The following is a 19,675-nucleotide window of genomic DNA, read 5'->3' on the forward strand; positions in this document are numbered from 1 at the left end:
AACTCCAGACACGTGCATATTCTAGCTGTCATTTTTGTGGATGCTGAAATATTATGGATGGATTTTTGTGGATGGCAAAATGTATATGCCTGGCACAAAAGTATTCCAAATTTGATATTTTTGCTCCCAAAGCACGGAGCTGTAAAAAATTCCTGCATAACAAGCTTTCCAGAATTTTGTTACCCATGAGATAAGCCATTTTGGCTGTTGGCACAGAAAAATTAGGGAAAAAGAAAGATCTGAGGCAGATAGTTGGCTTGGAAAGTTGCATTCAGAAGCTCTGAAATTTCACAAGATTGTAAGAGTGGAAAGCAGCAATCTCTTACAGCTAAGATCCATAGTCTGCAGTGCCAGTGCCAAAAGCAGCATACAAGGCAATTTGAATAATATGCATTTTTGCATAATGTGATGTGGGTCTTGAGCTGCAGCCTTGTGAGGAAAACATGTGTGAGATGTCCTTGTTCCCAGCTCCTGGCTTCCTCCTGGTTCAGCACTGACACATGGGCCAGACTCTGCCATTAGGTGGTCACTGGTGTCTGTTTCCTTTGAGTTTCCACAAGCACTGGCTTCTAATTTGGGCCACCGAAGTAGGCTGGTGCTCCATTTGTTCCAGATTGCCCTTGAGATGGAAAGTGTCAGACAGCTTTGATAATGGGTTTTGCATATTGCTCCTTTTTGTGTTCTAAATCTCCAATCAACTTTTTAACTTAGCTGTGTTTAATACCTTCAGCAATTCTGAAAGAGGTGCTGAGACTGCTTTCAGATGGGGTTTGTTGTTTGTGTATAAAAAGTAGTGGGTATGATGAAGAATATAGCCCAGCATTTGTAATATAAAGACTTTCACCAAGTTAGGGAAATAAAATTAGTTTAATTTACGGTGTCATCGCTGTACTGAAGATTATACCAGTATTAATGAAAAGTTGCTCAGTTAATTTATTCATCTTAGCAACCTAAAGCCATGCAGGGACACAAAGTTCAGTATGACTTGTCTTTAAAAGAGGCAGTTCCAGTTTTGAAGCTATTTAAAATGCTATTCTAACAATAATTAGAAACAGGAATGCTAAAACTGTAACATTTTAGGCATGCTAATTGATTGTATTGTGCAGCTAGGTTATGAATTCTTAATTACATGGTTTTTAATAAACTGTCTGCTATTGGTTTTGTGTAGATCATCCTTTGCAGGCTGGAAGTGCCAAGTGCAGGATAATTCAGTGAATGATGTGGACTATTTCAGCTTCTTGTTTTCAACCCTTATAGGTAATCCATATGAATGTAATTATTCAGAATTAACAAAATGAAATTTGTTTTGATAGTTAATTACTGAATTTAATTTAGAGTAAATGGTTTAGTAAGTATTTCCTGAAAGTAATTGTAATCTTGTTATATGTTTTTGATATGAGATTTTATTTTCTTGATCTGATTTTTGACACTCTGCTTTTACACTTTTCCACTTGGGCTGAATATTTGCATACTTTTCCTTCATTCTAGCAACTTTTTCAGGAAAGTATGAGGAAAACCTAAATTTAGCAGATGACATACAAACAAGATTTTTTTTTCCTAGCTTGAAGTGAATGCCTTTTATTGGCTCATAACAATATAAATGAGTGCCTCTGGGATTTCCTGTGAACGTGCTTACGCTCTTAAAAACATTCCATCAGAATAAAGTAATCAAAGTACATTAAAGTGACCTGGCCAAGGTCAGTGTGTGAGCAGAGCTACTTCTGCTACTCTGTTCTTACTCAGCTATAAAAATAGTTTCATTCTGTGGTGATGCAACTGTGGGAAGTTACAGTGCTTAAAATGGCGTAATATTGCTGAGAAGTAACTCCCACTGACTTGTGCTGTGGTAAAAAATAGTGTTTTCTTTATCACCTTGATTATTTATAATGTTCAGATACTTTGTTTTCAAAAATTACCTTTTTGTTCCTAAAATGGTACAAAGACTGCTAAACTGATAGCAGAGAAAATGAAAGCAAAGCGCAAGTAACTCTGGGGGAGTGGTCATCCTGTTTTACTAAAACATCTAATACTTGTCCAGAAATAATAAGCCAAATTGTATTTTTTTTAATCCCTGAGGTTATATTATTTATTACTAAGCTATTAGGAATACATGAAGTAGTTTTCATTATACCCATTTTTGTTATTTTTTTAAAGATACATATATTGAAAATAGCATAACACAGGCCTCTTAAGGTGTTTTTTGTATCATATTATAGTACTATTGAGTTTTTAAAATATTTTTATTTTTGGTCAAAAGTCAAAATTTGTAGTTTGATATACTTAGTTTATTAAACCAAGCAAGAGCTTTTAAGAAAAAATTGTTATGTTGACATAGTGTAAAAGACAGTGTTTGTCAATGATGCTGTTGAAGTAGAACACTGTTTGGCTTGTTTTGTGATACTGTTGTACTGCTTCTTCTTCCCCAGGGTTTTCAAGAGAGGAGCTGACTAGTCTCCAGGGCATTAGAGGAAAACCACACATTAGCCAGACACAGCTTTCACCTATCCGTCTTTACCTAACTGATCTGGACCAATTTTTACACCACTGGGCTGTGACAGAGGTAATACATCAACCCTAATTCTAAATGACAGCATACAAACTCTGAGTGCTCTCCATCCCTTTTCCACAGATGGCTAAATCCTGTCGTGATTTGAGTTGACAAAAGAATGAAAAATATAAAAGCTATTGAACAACCTACATTTCTCTGCAGCCATCAGATAAAAGCTAAATGTTTAGACACGTAGTATGCAAAGTAATACTCAAGTAAAAGATTGGTAGAAACCTTGGTAGAAATTCTTAAGCACTAATATTAGGACCAGCAATATATTTTGGCTTTCAAAAACAAATTAATTGTAAGAATACTATTTATAAAGAGTTTTCCTGGAGAATAAGTGCCACTGTTAATTAAGAAGCACTTGCATTGAATAAAATTTGAACTTCAAACCAATATTCAGTTGGCATTAGTCATTATTTTGAGTAATTCCTGATTATTTAACCAAAATATGGTTAAAACATAGAAACTTCACTCTGAATTCAGTACCTAACATCACAAGAGCTGAAAACTTAATTTAATTGTCAGTTCTAAAAGGGATTTGAGCCACCAGATTTTATTCACAGGTGCATTAGCTGTCTTTCTGCATCAGCTGTTTTTATTGTTTAGCTCACCAGAAAACACTTTGAGGTATGAAGTCATATTGTAGTGACGTGTTTAAATATCTAATACAGCACTCTACAGTGCTGTATTAGATATTAATACATTAATACTAATTAATACATTAATAGCAGCACTGTGTTCTTTAAGTTTGGGGGGCTTTATCTTTTCCTTGTATGAGTACCATTCTCCAACCTCAAACATGTTGACCAATATGATATATAATGCTTAGTTTCTGAAAAAATTGTTCTGGGGACTGTAGTCCATTAAAACCTTGGGATTTGGAGTCTGGACAGTTTTTTTATAACCAAGAAAGTAAAGTTAAAAAATACAAAAAATGCAGGCTTGTTAAAAACCTTTGCATTCAAGGTTTGCCACAAGCTCCACAGGAATACTTTTTGTGGACCAAGTAGTCTTCACTAGGTACTGAACAAGCTAATCTGCTCTCAAAAAGGAAAAAAAAATAACCTAAACAGCAACAACAAAAAAATCCTAGCCAAAAAAGCAAACCCCAGAGTTTCAATCTCTGGGGAGGTGAAAACTGCCAGCGAATCATGAGGCTCTCCTAGGGTGTCTGGAAAGAGTGTGACATGAGAGTTCTGTGTGCATTGAGTGTGAGGGAGGTAGGTCGGGGGACTGTCCTCTTCCAAGAAGAGATAGTTCAAGATGTGATAGAATTTTGGAGTCAAAATATTTTTAGCTGTGGCAGAAAATTTATTTATTTAGATAGAGAAGTTCTATAGGAAATTATAAATCTTGGCTTGAATTAGTCATGCTTTTGGTGGAATTTGGTGTATTGCAGAGCTTCTGAATGCTAACCTTTCATCTGTTCCCTTGCTGGATAAGGAAGTTTATGGTGGTGCTGTAATGTTAAGTAAGATGTTTGTAGTAATTTTAAATACCTGTTAAATGAGAACAGTGCTCGTTGGCTGCAGACCAGGCCTCTACTCTGTGTTGACAATTGTTTAAGAGTTCTCATTATGTAGTTGTAATTCAGGATTTCCTCTCAGTGGAAAAGTATTTTAATGTGGCCTGGTTTCCTATCAATAAGTGAGACTAGTGATCAGATTCATACTAGTCCTTCCACCATCATCTTTTATTTCTTCCACCTCTAGTTTTGTCTGAACCATTCTTAGTTTTTAGTGCTCTGCTGAAAAGAATAAGGTTGCAAATACTAATTCCCCATAAGGTCTATGAAAATAAGCAGGTGAAAGAGAAAAAGCTCTAGATTAGAGCAGGGCGGGTTATAACTGTTCCAGCATCCTGCTTGGCAGCACCCAGCCTGCAGGGGCTGGGTTTATAACTCTGTTCCAGCATCCTGCTTGGCAGCACCCAGCCTGCAGGGGCTGTAGGGGCTGTGAGGCAGCAGCAGCCAGGGTGGTGGGACTGAAGAAGGGTCCCAGGTGGGAATCTGGAGGCCATAGCTTGTTGGCCTTACTGCTGACTGCTCAACTTTGTTTCCCAGTACAGGGGAAGGCAATCCCACCTTCCTGTCCATAGATGTGCAATGGGTGATTCTAAGGGCAAAGAGCTGGTAGAGGGAATTTCACGTATAACGTATGCACGCGAGAGATGCTGGAGAAAAAGCAATGTGCCTCTGGAGAAAAGGCAATTTCTGGAAAGGAAAAGAGTAACTTGAGGCATTTTCAAACAGCAGTTTGGACTTCTGGAGTGTTGTTACAGCCAGGACACTTGGTAGCATGTGGATAACAGTAACAAATGCACTTGTGATAGGAAGCAATGCTTTTAAGTAGTTTTTAACAAAACCTGTTTTCAGATGGATATTGTTTGTAAATTACTTTTCTTTTGACTAGAGAGTGGTTTGGAATTGGAATCGTGGCAATCTGAAACCATATTTGGGGGTTTTTTTGGAAGCTTTTAAATAGTGGTGATTTTCAGTTAAGAAGCAATGCTTCAGAAAAGTGTTTCTTTAAATGCTGCTTTGCATAGCTGTAAAGGTTAGTCTTCATGATTTGTCTAAAAGAGATGTTAGATGTGGGAACTTTGGTTCCTTTTCTGGAGGAACTTCTGCCTAAAATTACTTCTGTCTTGTTGAAGCCAATTATTTAAAATCACCCCCCTGTAGCTGAAATAAATGGGACTCCAGAATAAATGGTTGCAGCCTGAGGGAAGAGCTTCAGCCTTGGCTCATTTTAACTGTGCCCATAGTGTTTGTCAGTGATATTGTTCACTCCCCTGTAATTGAATTGCTCTGCCAGGATCGAATGAAAAAGTGCCCACAGAAATGAAGAGTTTAACAAGGTAACAGTGTATACATGGTAATTTCTGTTGTAATATTTGATGTTTGTGACGGTTGAACATTTCAGAGGGGCAAAGCAAATGATAATTGAGGGTTTGCTTGAAGTCGAGATTCCAGAGCTGTATTGAGCCCACAGCTGACTTGAAGAAATAAAATATTCAACCAATTGTTTAAAATGTTTCAGAGCAAACACTGGGGAAGGTCAGCTGCTTTTAAAAGCAGACTTGAATTCAAAAACTTGGAGATGCATGTAGTGTAATACACTAATCTGTGTCCAAACCTGTTCAGTCTTAAAAGTGAAATACAGTTGGGAAGGCTGGGTCTGCACGGATGTGCTATGAAAAAATTACAGCCAGTCAATAAAGATAGCAAGTCAGTGGATATAAATTAAAAGCTCTGCAAGGATGTTTGTCTTGAAGTAAATGGTGGGGCTGTAGCCTAATTTGAAGCAGAGATTAATGCTTTAAAAAAACCCTAAACAATTTTTACAGTTTAGATTTTTGAATTGAAATTCCTGAAAGATTTCAGCTTGTTGTCTTTATTGAGATTTACAGGTTAAAGTTACATTAGGGAGAAAAGGCAGCTGAGGGTAAATAAACTTCCTCCTAAATAAAATTCCTTCTAAACTAGGAATATGGTACAATTTTAATCTTCTTTAAGGAAGACAAAAAATTCTGTATAAGCCCGTTGACACTTAGTAAAGCTACATCCTATCCCACCTTTAATGTTTAGAGGTGAAGATTATTTTCTTGGAAAGTAATGCAATGTCCAGAGAAGTAGAAAGGAAGGAATTTAAGTAAAAGGAATGCCTCATAAAATTAAAAAAACTCTTTTTCAAAGGTCTCTTTCATAAGATGTAAAACTTAAACCCAACGCAAACAAGAAAGCACCAAAACCAGCCCCCACCAGTAAAACATAAACAGTAAAACACAAACTTCCAGAAAATCTAAGCTGATCTTTAGGCCAGTGCTCCATTTTACCTGCATAATATACTTCCAGTATATCTTTTAAAACCTGTGAGCTCACTGCAGTGTTACAGCACATAACTATCATGAACTTACAACACCACAGGTACTGTGTATTGTGCTTTATATTCAAATCCTGGCTTGTGATACCTAACCTATGTTTGCTTAAAAAGAGAGGCTTTGTGGGACAAGAGCTAAGTGTTGGGTTTTCTGTGTTTTCAAGTCCTATTGTTTGTAGAAGAGACAGGCAGGTGAATTTGGAGACTTAAACATCAGATGTTCCTTTGACTGTCCTGCATGTAGTTTGAGGAGGAGGCATCCAGAGGAGGAGCTGGGTGACAGCTGTGGTGACATTTTATAGCTGTGAGGAAGCTGCAGAGCTGTGAAAGAAGGGCATATTATGGCTGTAAGAGGATGAAAAAAGCTGTTTTGTGGTGTCCTTTCTTTGAATTTTGTTAGTAAGATGGCTCTGAGAAGAGAACCCGACCTGTGATGTTCTGCAGGTATGGCTTTGTCTACTCTTGGATAACACAGCGGCTGTTGAGCTTAAACCCTGGCTTTGCTAATAACAGTGTTTTCAGAAATGCCCCTCTCTTAGAGAACCAGGGTGATTGTGTCTAGCCCTCCCTGCCTTGTAGCACCAAATCTTGCTGGTACCCAGACTTGAACACACGATCAAGGTGTTGCTCAGGAGGTGAGCTATGGTGCTTGCCATTCAGGTATTTGTGTCCAGTGGCAAATAAAGATAACTTCACTTAGTTTAATTGATTCTCAAATATAGATTTTATATCAGACCCTGTGTCACAGCCAAGGAGCCTGCAGCCAGGCAAGCATCATAGTTAGCAGATGAAATGAGTTTGTGTGCTGCAGTTACACTGTGACCATGGCATGAACTGTGCGTCATAATTCTTCTAAGTCTTTGGAAGTACAAAGTCTCTATCAATATGTGGGACATCATATATGTTCTTAAGCATTTCTAATTCTTAAATAAGTTTTTCATTCACATTTTGCTACTCCAAATGAAAAATTAGCCCAATAGTGTGTTTTTTCCCTTGTTGCTCACCCATGTAATGTTCTACTGCACACTCTGTTCCTCTTTTTGGCTGTTTTGGTTTTTTTTTTTTAACTTAGGTTTTGTTTTGTTTTGTTGTGAGTGTGTAGGGGTTTCATGCGGAGGTTTTTATGGGGTTTTGTTAGGTTTTTTTTTCTGGAGTCAGTGAATCAGGAATATCTTTCACATCCGCCTCTGTGAGCTTACCCAAGGCAGATGAACAAAGATCTCTTGTTGTACGCAGCTTTCTCAACAACTCAGGGCACTGTTAATATTGCCCTGTCAAATCAATTTATTTCAGAAAGAGAAGCAGCACCTGTCAGGGGAGTACAGTGTCTGATAAGTGAGAGTGCTTCGGGGGAGCTGGCCAAGCTTCAGAAGCCAAGCTTCATTGCCTGCCCCATCACCTGAAAACTTCTCGTTTTCTACGCTCCGCACTAACATGTTACACTGGATACAGTCCTGCTCCAAACAGGCATTTCACAAGGGCTGGGGAATTCACCACAGAACAGCCTGTTACATTTTAGTTATCTACATCTGAGGTCCATGTCAATGGGAGTTGAAAAATATATTTTAAAGTTCACCTTAGGTTATAGTATCTGGTGTGCGCCAACTTTCTTGTTTTAATAAAATCATTTCTCAGAGAGTCTGAACTGCCTTTGGTTTGACTCCACACAGTGGCATGCTAAAATACTTGATCCATTATCATTCCTTCTTCTTGGGTTCCTCTCTGTGCTTCTGCTTGTGTGTGTCTTCAGAGGAAGGTGAGTATTTTTCTTTGAAAAAAGAGTACTTTGCAGCATGACTGAATTTGAAATAATACAAACATTTTCTCTGGATAGTTGCTGATTAGTAGTTTCCTTGAGACTCTGAGTCAGGATTCTGTTGTGTTACAGGAAGCATTGAGGGAGAGTGGGAACAGTTCAATAATGAACAAAACATTAGTCTCGGTTCATCAGGTGTGCTTGTTCCTGTTGCCATGAGGGCTCACACTGAGACTGGGCTTCCTTGGGTCACCCCAACTCTGGCTTCTGGAGGCGAGAGCATCTTAGAGATGAACAACATTAAACTGATGAATTCCTCTGATTCTGCGCTAGACCTGTGAAAAGCCTGTGTGGGATTGCATTGTCAGCCATGGGGGCTGTCAGTGGCAAAAATGCTTTTAACTCATTCAGTTGAAGTAAAATACTCCCTGGTGTCAGGATCCCCAAAATACCTGGGTCAGGCTGTGCTTCTGAGGGGCCTTTCCAGCATTTTTTTTTCCTTTTTTTAATTTGTTTGTTTGGGGTTGTTTGTTTTGTTTGGTGGTGGGTTTTTTTTGTTGTTGTTGGGTTTTTTCTTTCCTGTTGTAGTTGGCTGCTGTTGGAGTTTGTCTTCAGGGTGGCAGGCAAGGAAGCCCCTGTAGCAATGACTTCCCAAAGCACCAGTAGGGAACCTGCTGCTGCAATTGTGTGGCTCGTGACACTTGGGCTTGTCTGATCAATAGGGTTTGGTTTGAAAATCTGCCAATGGATTACAGGGCCTGTAGCATTTGCTGCATAATGATAACTGATAATCCCTGTGTTTAAGAGAATGCTTTTCTTTGTTAATTTATTCAAGTGAACATTCAAACAAAATTAAAAGGAAAAAAGCATCCCAATAAAATGTCTAAGCCTAAGCCAAACCTGTTACAAAATACTTGCCTCAAAAAGAAAAAGACCCACTCCTCCCTGATCAAAAATGCCTGTTCTCAGTCCATTCACTTCAGGATTGCTCTGAAACAAAACTACTCTGGCTTTGGTCCAAAATCAATCTGTGAATGTGCCAAAAATGTGATAAATGCTAATCAAATGTAATGTAATGAATCAGCTGTGACATTTTATTATGGAAATTAAAAATCATGCAAAACCTTGCCTAAGGAAAATAAATTGTCAGGGAAAATACTAATTTTCATGTGATAATTAAGTTTTCTTTTCCTTTCATTTCCATGTCTAAAAACGTTTCAGTTACACTTTTTATAACAGGCATTTGGTATGAAAGCCATTTCAAGCAGGATTTAATTTATAGAATTGAAAAGAATTGCCTCTCCCACTTAATTGTAGGAAAACAGAAGTGATGTAGGGAATGGTGGTGCTGTTTTGAGGGTTCAAAAGATCTAAAAGATTGAAAAATCAGCCTGCACTTTACCACAGCCCTTCTAAGGAATTATGCTGCTGTCCAGTGGTGCCTGTTTTCCGTGCCAGTTCGGGAAGAATCTATGCCAGAAGGTCATATTATACCTGTTATGAAACACTCCTACAACCTTTCCTCTCAGGGAGAGCCTTAGTGGATGGTGGGCTTTTTCCAGGGACATAGTCCTAAGGGTGAAATACTAATAATGAAATGGTATTTTTGTTGGGTGGGTCTGGTGGATTTGCCTTTAAGATCTTTAATTTGTGGGTCTGTACTGAATCAGAAGGGATCTCTCTGGCAGACTGTGTCTGGTGTGATGTGCCCAGAAGCATATGGCAAACGCCTTTGTAAAGTGCCCAAGCTCTGCCCTATGAGCAACAAATGTCTCCTGCATTTTCTCCTTTCTTAGTCATCCTTCCCCATTTCCATTTCATCTGCATTCCCAGCCAGCCACGATCATTGTTATGTTTAGTTCTTTGGTTACATTTGTTTTGGTGCAACATTTTTCACTACTTTGTAAGTGACAATATCCTTCTTGGGTGTCACTTTGTCAGCCCAGGCAGGTTCAGTTCTTTGCCTTGACGCCTGTAAGACAGGATCTCTCTTTGTGCAATTTTTCTGTGTCTGTTTGGTTTGAATTTGCCTTTCCTGAAAATGAGTGGCTCCTACATTGCACAGTATGTCAGAAATGGTCTAATTCTAAGTAAGATCTTACAGAGTAGTATTGGAGACATGATCCCTATTCTGTCTGAGCACTTCTGTTGGGATTATCTTTATTTTTACATTCTGAAGTAACATCTGCCCATTTTGTGGTTGTATCGCAACCACTTGTGGTCAGCTGTTACAGAATTTCCTCCTCATTTCCAACTGGTAAAACTCATAGCTGCATACAGAAGTTTTTACTTCTAGTGGAGTCTCCAGGCACACGACCCACCACTTTTTTTCAGCGAATTTTTCTGTTACTGTTTCTGTTAGCTGTTACTCATCAAACCTGTGTGATCTTTTCCATAGGTTAGTCCAGCTCCTCCTGCCTTGGCAGGGTTTCTCAGCTTGGAGCTGTCACCCAATAGATTTCATCAGTGCAGCTTTACCTTTTGTGTAAGTGCTGCTCATTAAAATACCAGGTCAGAATGGTGTCACAGTTTGTCCTTGACATGACAGTCCCCAGTAATAACCTCTGCTGCAGCTTCACTTTATTCCTTGCCACTACTAATAACACTGATGTTTTGAGGAGATTTCTTGGGAATATTCCAGAGTACTTAATATTTTACCACTTTCAAATTGCAGTGGACGAAAGCCCTACTATATTTAGGATGGTGTACTCAGTTTTAATAACATTGTTTCATTATAAATTAAATGTATAGTAAAGGTATTCAGTGCAAGAGTATCTATGAAATTGTCTTTTAAATAGTCCTGCTAGTCAAACAAAACACTTGCCCTGCACCTGTGATACTGATTAACATGAGCAATGTCCTGACAGCCCAACAATGTTATGTGCCACTAGGCAGATGTGTTAAGGATCTCCTGAATTTGGCTGGCATAAGCAGGGCTAAAAACAGGTGTGGCATGGCATTTTGGAAAAAGCTGACTGCACTTCTGTATCGTGCATGGTGCCCTAGTTTAATTTCTGATTAAACTAGCATGGCATCCACATTACTTAAGGCTGAGTTTTCATACCACAGGACCTTGAGCTAATGGTCCTTTCCCTAACCTTTCCCATCCTCCAGCTGCAAATGTTGTGGTCTATTATTTTTGACACAACACAGTTGATATATTCTGTTCTGTCATTATCTCATTTGGGTGTCTTGACCTGCCTGATTCAACTAAAGTCTCAAAACCAAAACACTATCACAGAATTTAATCTCTCAGGTCAGATCCTCCTGTGCAAGCTCTCCTTAGATTTTGAGTCACGAGGCATCTTAGAGGAATGCGTTTTGCTTAGTCGAGATGTTTGTAAAACTCAGGGACTTGAATTCTTTCATCCTTCAAACATCTGATTTTGCTGTTCTCTGATTCCCTTAAGCACAAAGGGAAGATTCCATTCCTTATGCATTGGTTCTTCTGTCTTCCTTGTCCTTAGCAGGACATCACAATTGCTCATGGTCTGATAATGCACTTGTGCTGTGCATGTTGGCTTCTCCAGAGGCTTTAGTTGTCACTCTGGTGAGATGAGCAGTGAATGTGAACAGAGAGAGGACATCCAAACTCTCCATCTAGTTTAAATCATTGGAATAGAGGGGAAGGAAAAGAGGAACAGAAAGCCATCTACTGAGGATTGCAGTACAGCTTACCAGCAGTTCTACTGGAGCTCTGGTTTCTTTACCCTATTCAGGAGACATGGAACATTTCATGGCAGTTTGCTAGTGCCTGATTATACAAGCACCAGAAAGTTTTATGCAGTTTATAAAACAAGATTTTCCATTTTGTATCATTTTTGACCATGACATTTTTGGCACTGAAGAGGAAAATATGTTGAAAATGGATCATTGCTACAGTCTTCTTTGTTGTATTACTTTTCTGTTTCACTGTGATCCCTCTGTTTCATGCTTGATAGTTATTTGGGTGGTGGTTTATCTGAAATTCTTCAGCTCTGAGGAAAGGCATTTGGAGGCTTGGTGTGGCAGTCTAGCTTGACAGAATATTTTTGGCCTTCTATCACACAGATAGAATGCAGAGAGCCTTTCCCAAAAAACCTAATGGTATAGACCATCATCTCTTTAAGCATGGAACAATTTATGTTGACAGTGCTACTCTTCTCCACTAGAAAGAATCAGTACTTTGAGACAAAGCTGCTGTGTCCCTGTAGGTTCTTTGGATTTAGGTCTGTCAGCAAAGTATGACTGCACAGTGAATGCTGGTTGCATTTGGAGTGCTTAAATATAACTTTGTTTTATTAAAACAGGTGATCTGTCACAGCTTGTCCACTATACCTTCACAAAGTCAGTGTTTTGACATTCTCCAGACTGGCATCTGTAAATATCTGGTAAGTACCATTTTGTCTTCTATGTTAAAACTTCCTTGTGATAAATTTCCTAGCAGTCCCATTAATCCTCAAATCCATTTATCCTGTGTATTTAATGTGTAATTTCAGCATTTGAAAAAGCTTTAAACAATATTTGGGGGAGTTTAAAAACCACATAACTGTTGGTATCTAAATTTATATGGGTAATTTTGCTCAGATTTGTGAATACTTGAGCTTGTCTTCAAGGCAGTTTGTCCATAAATGAAACACTTCTTGGTTTGCTTTGCTTTTCAAAAGAGTAACCAGCAGCTTTAGATGAGGTTTTTGACTTCATCTATGTATGAAGTCAATAAGTGTCTAAAGAATGCCAAGATGATGGATGCCAGGTTATTTGTGGTACTGAGCAATAGGACAAGAGGCAACAGGCAGAACCTGATGCACAGGAAGCTCCACTTGAGCATGAGGAAGAACTTCTTTACTGTGTGGTTGACTGTGCCCGGAACACATTGCCCACAGGTGATGTGGAGTCTCCCTCACTGGAGATACTCAAGAACTGTCTGGACACAGTTCCTGCACTATGTGCAGGGATGACCCTGCTTGAGCAGAGCAGGGAGGTTGGACTAGATGGACCACTGTGATCCCAACCTGACCCATTCTGTGGGTGCTACAGCCTGTCTTCTAATCCTGAACATGCCTGAGCTGAGGATGAGGATGGCAAAGCCAGAGCTGGGTAATAGAGTGGCCAGGGACAGAATCTGCAGTTCCCTGTGATGCTGCACGATGAGAGGGAGGACCACAAGGTCTGCCCCTGCCCTCCTGTCATGGTGGTTCTGTGATCTGCCATTCCCTGCTTGGAGCCATACTGAGAAGTTACTAGACCAAAGGTTCCATAGGGAGTGGCTTACCTATAACCATAGTCTGGATTTTTAGGGGTGGGTGTTGATTTAAATCAACTTCTAAACAGGCTTATATGTTCTACTGCACTGTCCCTTTGAGAGCAAACCATTAAGTGGGTTTTTATGGTTGGCAAGGCGGCTGCCCAAGGTCTCCAGCTGGCTGCTGACACCTCTCAGGGAGCAAAGGCACCACAGAGGCAACATCCTATATGAGAACTTACCTGAGCAGCCTCATCTACTGGACTTGTGCAAATGGAAATGTTTCTGTTCCTGTCATCTTTCAGACTGGCTGACCAGCACATTCCATCAGTAGTGTTGGCTCAGTTGGTCTTTAGGATGGTTCTTTTTATCCATCTAGATTGCTGCCATTATTTCTTACAGTTGATCAGGAAGAATGTTACTCATTTTAATTGTATGGTGCCTCAGTGTCCTGTAGTATTCAGCAGGGTCATGATGACAGCTGCAGTCCCACCTTTTGTCAGGCAAAAGACCATCATCATCCTCCTTCTGCCTCTGCACCTGACTGGCACAGGGTCAGCCTGGGACAGCGATCTGTGCTCATGGCCTTGAAATACACCCAGTGTCTTAGGCTGGAAGGATCTAAAATTTCAACTCATAGTTGTTCTGTATCTCTTACCTCTCACAAGTAATGCTATGAAAGAAACACATTTCACATTTCTGTAGCTTGTACTTTATTGATCTTTTTTTCTAAACATTTCTGAAAGAAACAGCTGACCTTGTTAAGTGAACCAATTCCCTCTGTCAGCTTAAAACAGTGTACTTGCAGGTGAGCAAATTAGACTACTCTCAAATTCCTTAAATAGTTCTCTAAAGGTAAATGGTGCCACATTAGCAGTGCATGACTTTTTTATGGCTTTACAAGACAAAAATCTAGGGTACTTACTCCATAGTACTTCAAAATTTTAACTGCTTTCTAATTCACTGCCTCTACGAAAACCAAGAAGTTTTTCTAAATTATTTATCATGCCTATAAAATCCTTACTCAAGATGATGTTCTCTCTTTAACAACAGCAGAGCAGCACCCCACTTTGGGCTCACCATATATTTCATTAGCTTTGATTAACCTCGGTTCATAAAGCTCCTGTTGGGCTTCAAAGGAGACTCACCCTGGTGACATTGCAGTAGAAGCTTTCCTTTCTGTAGTATAAATCAGAGTTTCCTTCTACCTCAATGACTGCTCACTGCCATTTCAAGACTCAGAAGGCCTTCCCAGTCCCATGGCATATGCTTAAAAGGAAAGACCTGTTCTGTCCAGAAGATTGTTTGTGCTGCACTGTCATTCAGAGCAAGGCTCAAAGCAGTGCTGTGTTTTGTAGATATGTTTGAGATGAGTGTTTGTTTAGAAGGCATGGAATGAAGATGTCAATTTAACCTTCTGTCGGTATGGGTGGCAATTTATTGGGAAGGCAGGGATTTGAAAAAATGCAGTCGCCTGTAGAGTTGGAACAGAAACAAAGTAATACATGTCACCAAAGGACAGGAAACAGGAAAGCTCTAGGTTTGCTTGTATCCCAGCAAAAATTTTTTGTGTAAAGTGATGAACTTGGGTTTTGGGTTTTTTTTTTTTTTTTTTTTTTTGTCTTGTTAAGACACAGGTTGGATTGGTTGTAATACCCGATAGCACAGCTGGATCTGTTCTATGTGCCATAAATAAGCTCTTGGATCAAGCCTGCATCATAAGTGAAAACCTGCACAGGTTCTTGGCCTCTTGTTGTTACAGTCTTCTGTACTTTCTGCTAACTATAGACAGAGAGGATGCAGAACATTTACAGAAAAGGTAAAGCTGCCCTTCTTACCATCTTGTCTCTATCTCTGCAGCCACAAGTATTTAGAGATGTGAAATGAAAGGATACCACCCCCCTCCCCTCAGAGTTTTTTTTCCTGTCTCTCTTTTGCTTACTTCAAATCAGTACTTAGATTTAAGAAAAATACTTGCAAAGTTACCAGTACCTGAAGAAGGTTTCATCTCAAATTGTTCTACTTGGATGTCAAAGCCATCCTGATTTTGTAAATTGGGATATTTATACCTTAATCTTTAACCTTAGCTTCATTAGATACATTGAAAAGCACCATGCAAAGGATTTGGCTTTATGAGTACGTACTCTTAACTGATCTGATGTTTCAGTTTTAAAACTTCTCAGGCATCATTACATAGACTGCAAAGCCATTTGATTTTAAAAACCCAAAAGCTATAGATAATGAATTCAAATAAATTCACCTGAAATGCAGGAATGTCTTCAAACAGGTCAAACTTTTCCATATACAGAAAAGTTGTTAAAAGCTTTCTGAAAATTCAAAGCCCAAGTCCTCCTTCTCTTATTGTATTTAATGACTTGCATATCACAGGTAGCTGAGTCCATTATTTAACTTCTTATGCATCTTAAACAAAGATTCAGGTGTACCTGAAAAGTGACAGAAACAAAAATCTCTTGGCAGCTCCAAGAAGCAAAAATTGCACTGCGTGAGAGATTAAGCAACATTTAAAGCTTCCAGGGCAGGGTCTTAATTTTTTCCCAGTGCTGTACAAAATTCTGGAATATTTTCAAAGTTTGGCATTTTCTGGTACAGATTTTCTGCTTTGCCACTAATTCTGGTGAATGCAGCTGGTGTGATTGGATCCACAGTAGCAGGTTTCCTTGTACAGCCATGCAGCCCATTCATGGAAGCATCCTTGAAATGTGTGTCCTCGATCATTTCAGTTTTATCTTTTCCTCTCAGGGACATGCTGTGGAGATCATGCATTTCTGCATTAGCACTCCTGCCACGGCTACTGAGGCTGATGCTGCAGAGCCTGCAAGTGAGCAGGATCTGTCGGGAAGAGCTGCCCGTTGTTGCTCAGCTGCTTCGCTTGCTAATGCAGCATGGGCAGCTCAGGAGCCATATGATCACAAACGAGTTTCTGGTGCAACAGATCATCAAGGACATCATGGTATGAAACTTCTCGTTTCCCAGAAACCACATGTATGTCATGTTTATTTTTAAAAATCATTGCAAATGGTCAAGAAGAGCTGTTTGCAAACAGTGGTGGTGAAAGCAGATGTAAGACATTATGGTGAGGTTCTCTAACCTGCAGGTTGGGAAGGGGTTGTTTCCCTTTCGTGTTGAAAATGCCACAATCAATTCTTGTGCTGTTCCACTGTGGGTGGGTTGTATTTGTTCTTGTTGGGTTTTTAAAGCAACCTACAGAATCCTGAGAAGAGGGAATTCCTGGGCTGAGGTGGTTTGTTTGTTGCAGTTCTCCTTAGACTGGGCTGCGGTGCTCTCCTGCACTGGTAGTACCACACTCATTTGCATTCTAATTGCCTATAAACTGCAGAATTGCAAAGTAAGTGAGCCATTCTAATTAAGAGTAAGGAAAGCACATCTGGTGTTAACTCACACACCTGGTAATGTAATGACTTAATGTACCCAATTGTAACACTTGATTATTTGGGCCTTAACAGACACATCGTGTTGAAATGTATAAAAGAGAAGAACAATGTCTGCAAGGGAACAGGGCTGTCTTGTACCTTTAACAGTGCACCTGATTACCTGTAAAAACAAAACCAAGTTTTGCAAATGCTTGAGTTTTACCTTCTTTCTCCTTTCTAGACACTGAAGAGTGGTGAAGTTCAGGAGCAGTGGCTCACAGACCTCCATTACTGTTTCAACATCTACCTTGCCTCTCATCCCCAGACACCTGGCCCTATGAACACAGTATACTGAAGAGGTCAAACTGCATTTATTGTAAAGCATTTACTTCTATTTAGTTTTGAATGGAAGATGTTGGAACAAAGCTTGTCAATTTTTTTGTAAGTGAAACAATAAAAATTTTACAGAGAACTGCAATACCTCTATTGCCTTTTTTTTTTAAGCAAGTAGATCTTACTGGAAAGTGTGTTAGTAAAATGTGGTGACCACAGTGAGGGGTGTTAAAGAAAGTCCAGTCCTTAATGCTGAAGAGCTTGCAGAGAAACAGACTTCAACTGACTCTGCTCATCCATTATTTTGAAACATCACAATATTTAAAAAAGGCAATAGAATTGTGTGGTATCAAGTAGAAAAAAAAAAAAAAGAGAGAAAACAATATGCTTTAGAGTAACATTTTTTATTTTTGCTGAGTTCATATTTTAAATACTTTGTGCAAGGTAAATACTGTACACTGTGGCAGCTCCAAAGCTATTGCAATAACTATTTTTATTTTCTAGGGTAGGGCCCATCTTTTCTTGCTTCTCTATTTAATGCACATAGAAAAAGAGTTATTAAAAAAATTGGTGATAATTTCAAAGGGTAGAAAAGCCCTAATAGTTTCCATAGGTTGTGAAAGCAATTTCTTTAGTGTTTTATGGCTGAATTTCCTTCCACATCCATAGTTAGCTAAGGAACAATTGTTTCTTTAGTAGAGAAGTGGAGCATGAAGGCTGTTCTTCCATTCCTGCTTGGATTTTGGAATCAATTTAATGAACTTGAGGTAAAATGAAACATTGGTCTCTCAGAACTGTAATGTCTTTAGTACAGTTTCTCTCTTTTTTGAAATTGTTTTATGAACACATTCAAAATTCCTACTTTTTGCAATGGAAAGCTTTACCTCTACAATGTTATTGCAATACTGGGCTTAGTGCTTCATTTTCTGTCTTCAAATGCAATTCAGATTTCATCCTGTGTTGATAAAGAAATTAACAGTTGCATTTAAAAACCAGTTTGTACACAAAATGAGTCCAGCTCCTTAGCAGTCTGCTTGGCACGTAATGCTGTGATAATAGAAAACTGAAAATGTTCAATTTTAATACATCATAGATGGCTTATACATTATGAAAGATAACAGCTGTACTGGAATGGATTTTAAATCCCAAACATTATTTTGCTTAATGCTTCAGTCTTGTATTTTTTGGTTTTGCAGCAGTGGTTGGTCTCATGTTGTATGAAAATTGCCTTGATTTTCCCATGTTCTCCAACAAATTAACACACTGTAGGTTGCTCACTGTAAAAGAACACAATAGTTTTGATGAGTAACCCTAGTGGGTGAAAAGCAGCTTCATCTACATTGTGTTCTAGATTTCATAAGTAGCAAATCTGCTGGGAGCAGAAAGTGCCTTTTTCCTGGCATCTCACTGCGAATTGTCTCTCAGTGGAGTTTGGTTTCGGCAGCACTGGGTACAGTTTGTTGGAACATTGATGATGCTGCTGCTGCATGTGGGACTTCAGCAGCCTCTCATGGGCACAGTGAGGTTCACCCCCAAAATTATTTATAGGGCTCCAGACTAACACTATACTCCTGGCTGAATTTGCTGAAGAGCAGAAAGAGATTGTGTTGAGCAATCTTTAGCAACGTGAGGTAGGCAGTGTGCTCTTTCTAGAAAGTCAGGGACACTAGTCCAGAGGCTAAAGCCAGCACTCTGAATTGCTCATGCAATGTTTTTTTTATGTCCTGTAATGTGCTACAAATAATATCTCTGTTTTCCTTTCCCAGGTTTGTAAAGATTAGCTGCAAACATGTCAATGCTTTATCCCAAGCTGGAATGGGATAAAGGGTCATCCCAAGTACAAATACACGTTTCATTGAGGGTGTGAACTCAGCACATCTTAAGGACGCCTTTCTAATGCCAAGAGTTGCAAAACCTGCTCCTTTGCAACTCTGAACACACTTTAATGTCCACAGTGAAGCAAAGAACCAGGCTCTCTGGTGTCTTTAAGTGCCACTTGCTGAATTGACAAAAGGAATCTATTTCATTTTAAAAAGCCAAACTAACTAGGAAAAGAACAATTTCCAAGTTATGAAATATTTTAATGGTAACAAGCTTAAAGGGCCTATCTGCCAGAATATCCCAAAGCACTTAGCCCATGCCTGTATACCCCATCCCTTTTCTACCTGTCACCTGCTTTACTGAACATTTCCTTGGCATGCCCTCTGTTATCCCCCCTTCCGAAGTGTTTCACCGAGTTGGGTGTCAATCCCCGTTACAGATTTGTCGCTGCACGCTTCTTCCACGAGCTCTACGAACATTAAAACTAGGGCTGACAGTCAGCCTTCACCTTCCCAGATGTACCTTCTGCAAGGGAAGAATGAAACTGAGCAGTCCATTCTGACCTACTCCAGGCACCTACGTCAGAAACGGAGCATCTGGCATTAGCCACTGACAGCTCTGAACTTTTCCAACAAACGTAATGTTGTCATGCACAAAGGCAGGCAGATGAAAAACATGTTATTGTCTTTTAAGTAAGGGCTAAAGTTCCCTGAG

General features: G+C 39.3%; 2 protein-coding genes across 6 annotated transcripts in view; one reads left to right on the plus strand and one right to left on the minus strand.

The window, feature by feature from the left end:
• TEX10 (testis expressed 10) overlaps positions 1–17,274 on the plus strand; it is a 53,467-nt gene extending 36,193 nt beyond the window's left edge. For all 3 annotated transcript variants that reach the window (XM_041408081.1, XM_041408082.1, XM_041408083.1), the window contains exons 10-15: positions 1,169–1,257; positions 2,427–2,560; positions 12,481–12,561; positions 15,053–15,234; positions 16,176–16,386; positions 17,049–17,274. In XM_041408081.1, the coding sequence (XP_041264015.1) occupies positions 1,169–1,257; positions 2,427–2,560; positions 12,481–12,561; positions 15,053–15,234; positions 16,176–16,386; positions 17,049–17,162 (811 nt within the window). In that variant the 3' untranslated portion in view covers positions 17,163–17,274. The remainder of the gene's footprint in view (positions 1–1,168; positions 1,258–2,426; positions 2,561–12,480; positions 12,562–15,052; positions 15,235–16,175; positions 16,387–17,048) is intronic.
• A 260-nt stretch (positions 17,275–17,534) lies between these two features.
• INVS (inversin) overlaps positions 17,535–19,675 on the minus strand; it is an 85,495-nt gene continuing 83,354 nt past the window's right edge. For all 3 annotated transcript variants that reach the window (XM_041408184.1, XM_041408186.1, XM_041408185.1), the window contains one exon: positions 17,535–18,417. In XM_041408184.1, the coding sequence (XP_041264118.1) occupies positions 18,302–18,417 (116 nt within the window). In that variant the 3' untranslated portion in view covers positions 17,535–18,301. The remainder of the gene's footprint in view (positions 18,418–19,675) is intronic.

This window comes from Onychostruthus taczanowskii, unplaced genomic scaffold, assembly GCF_017590055.1.
Source record: "Onychostruthus taczanowskii isolate IOZ18803 unplaced genomic scaffold, ASM1759005v1 scaffold29, whole genome shotgun sequence".
In the NCBI taxonomy this organism is placed as follows: Eukaryota; Metazoa; Chordata; class Aves; order Passeriformes; family Passeridae; genus Onychostruthus; species Onychostruthus taczanowskii.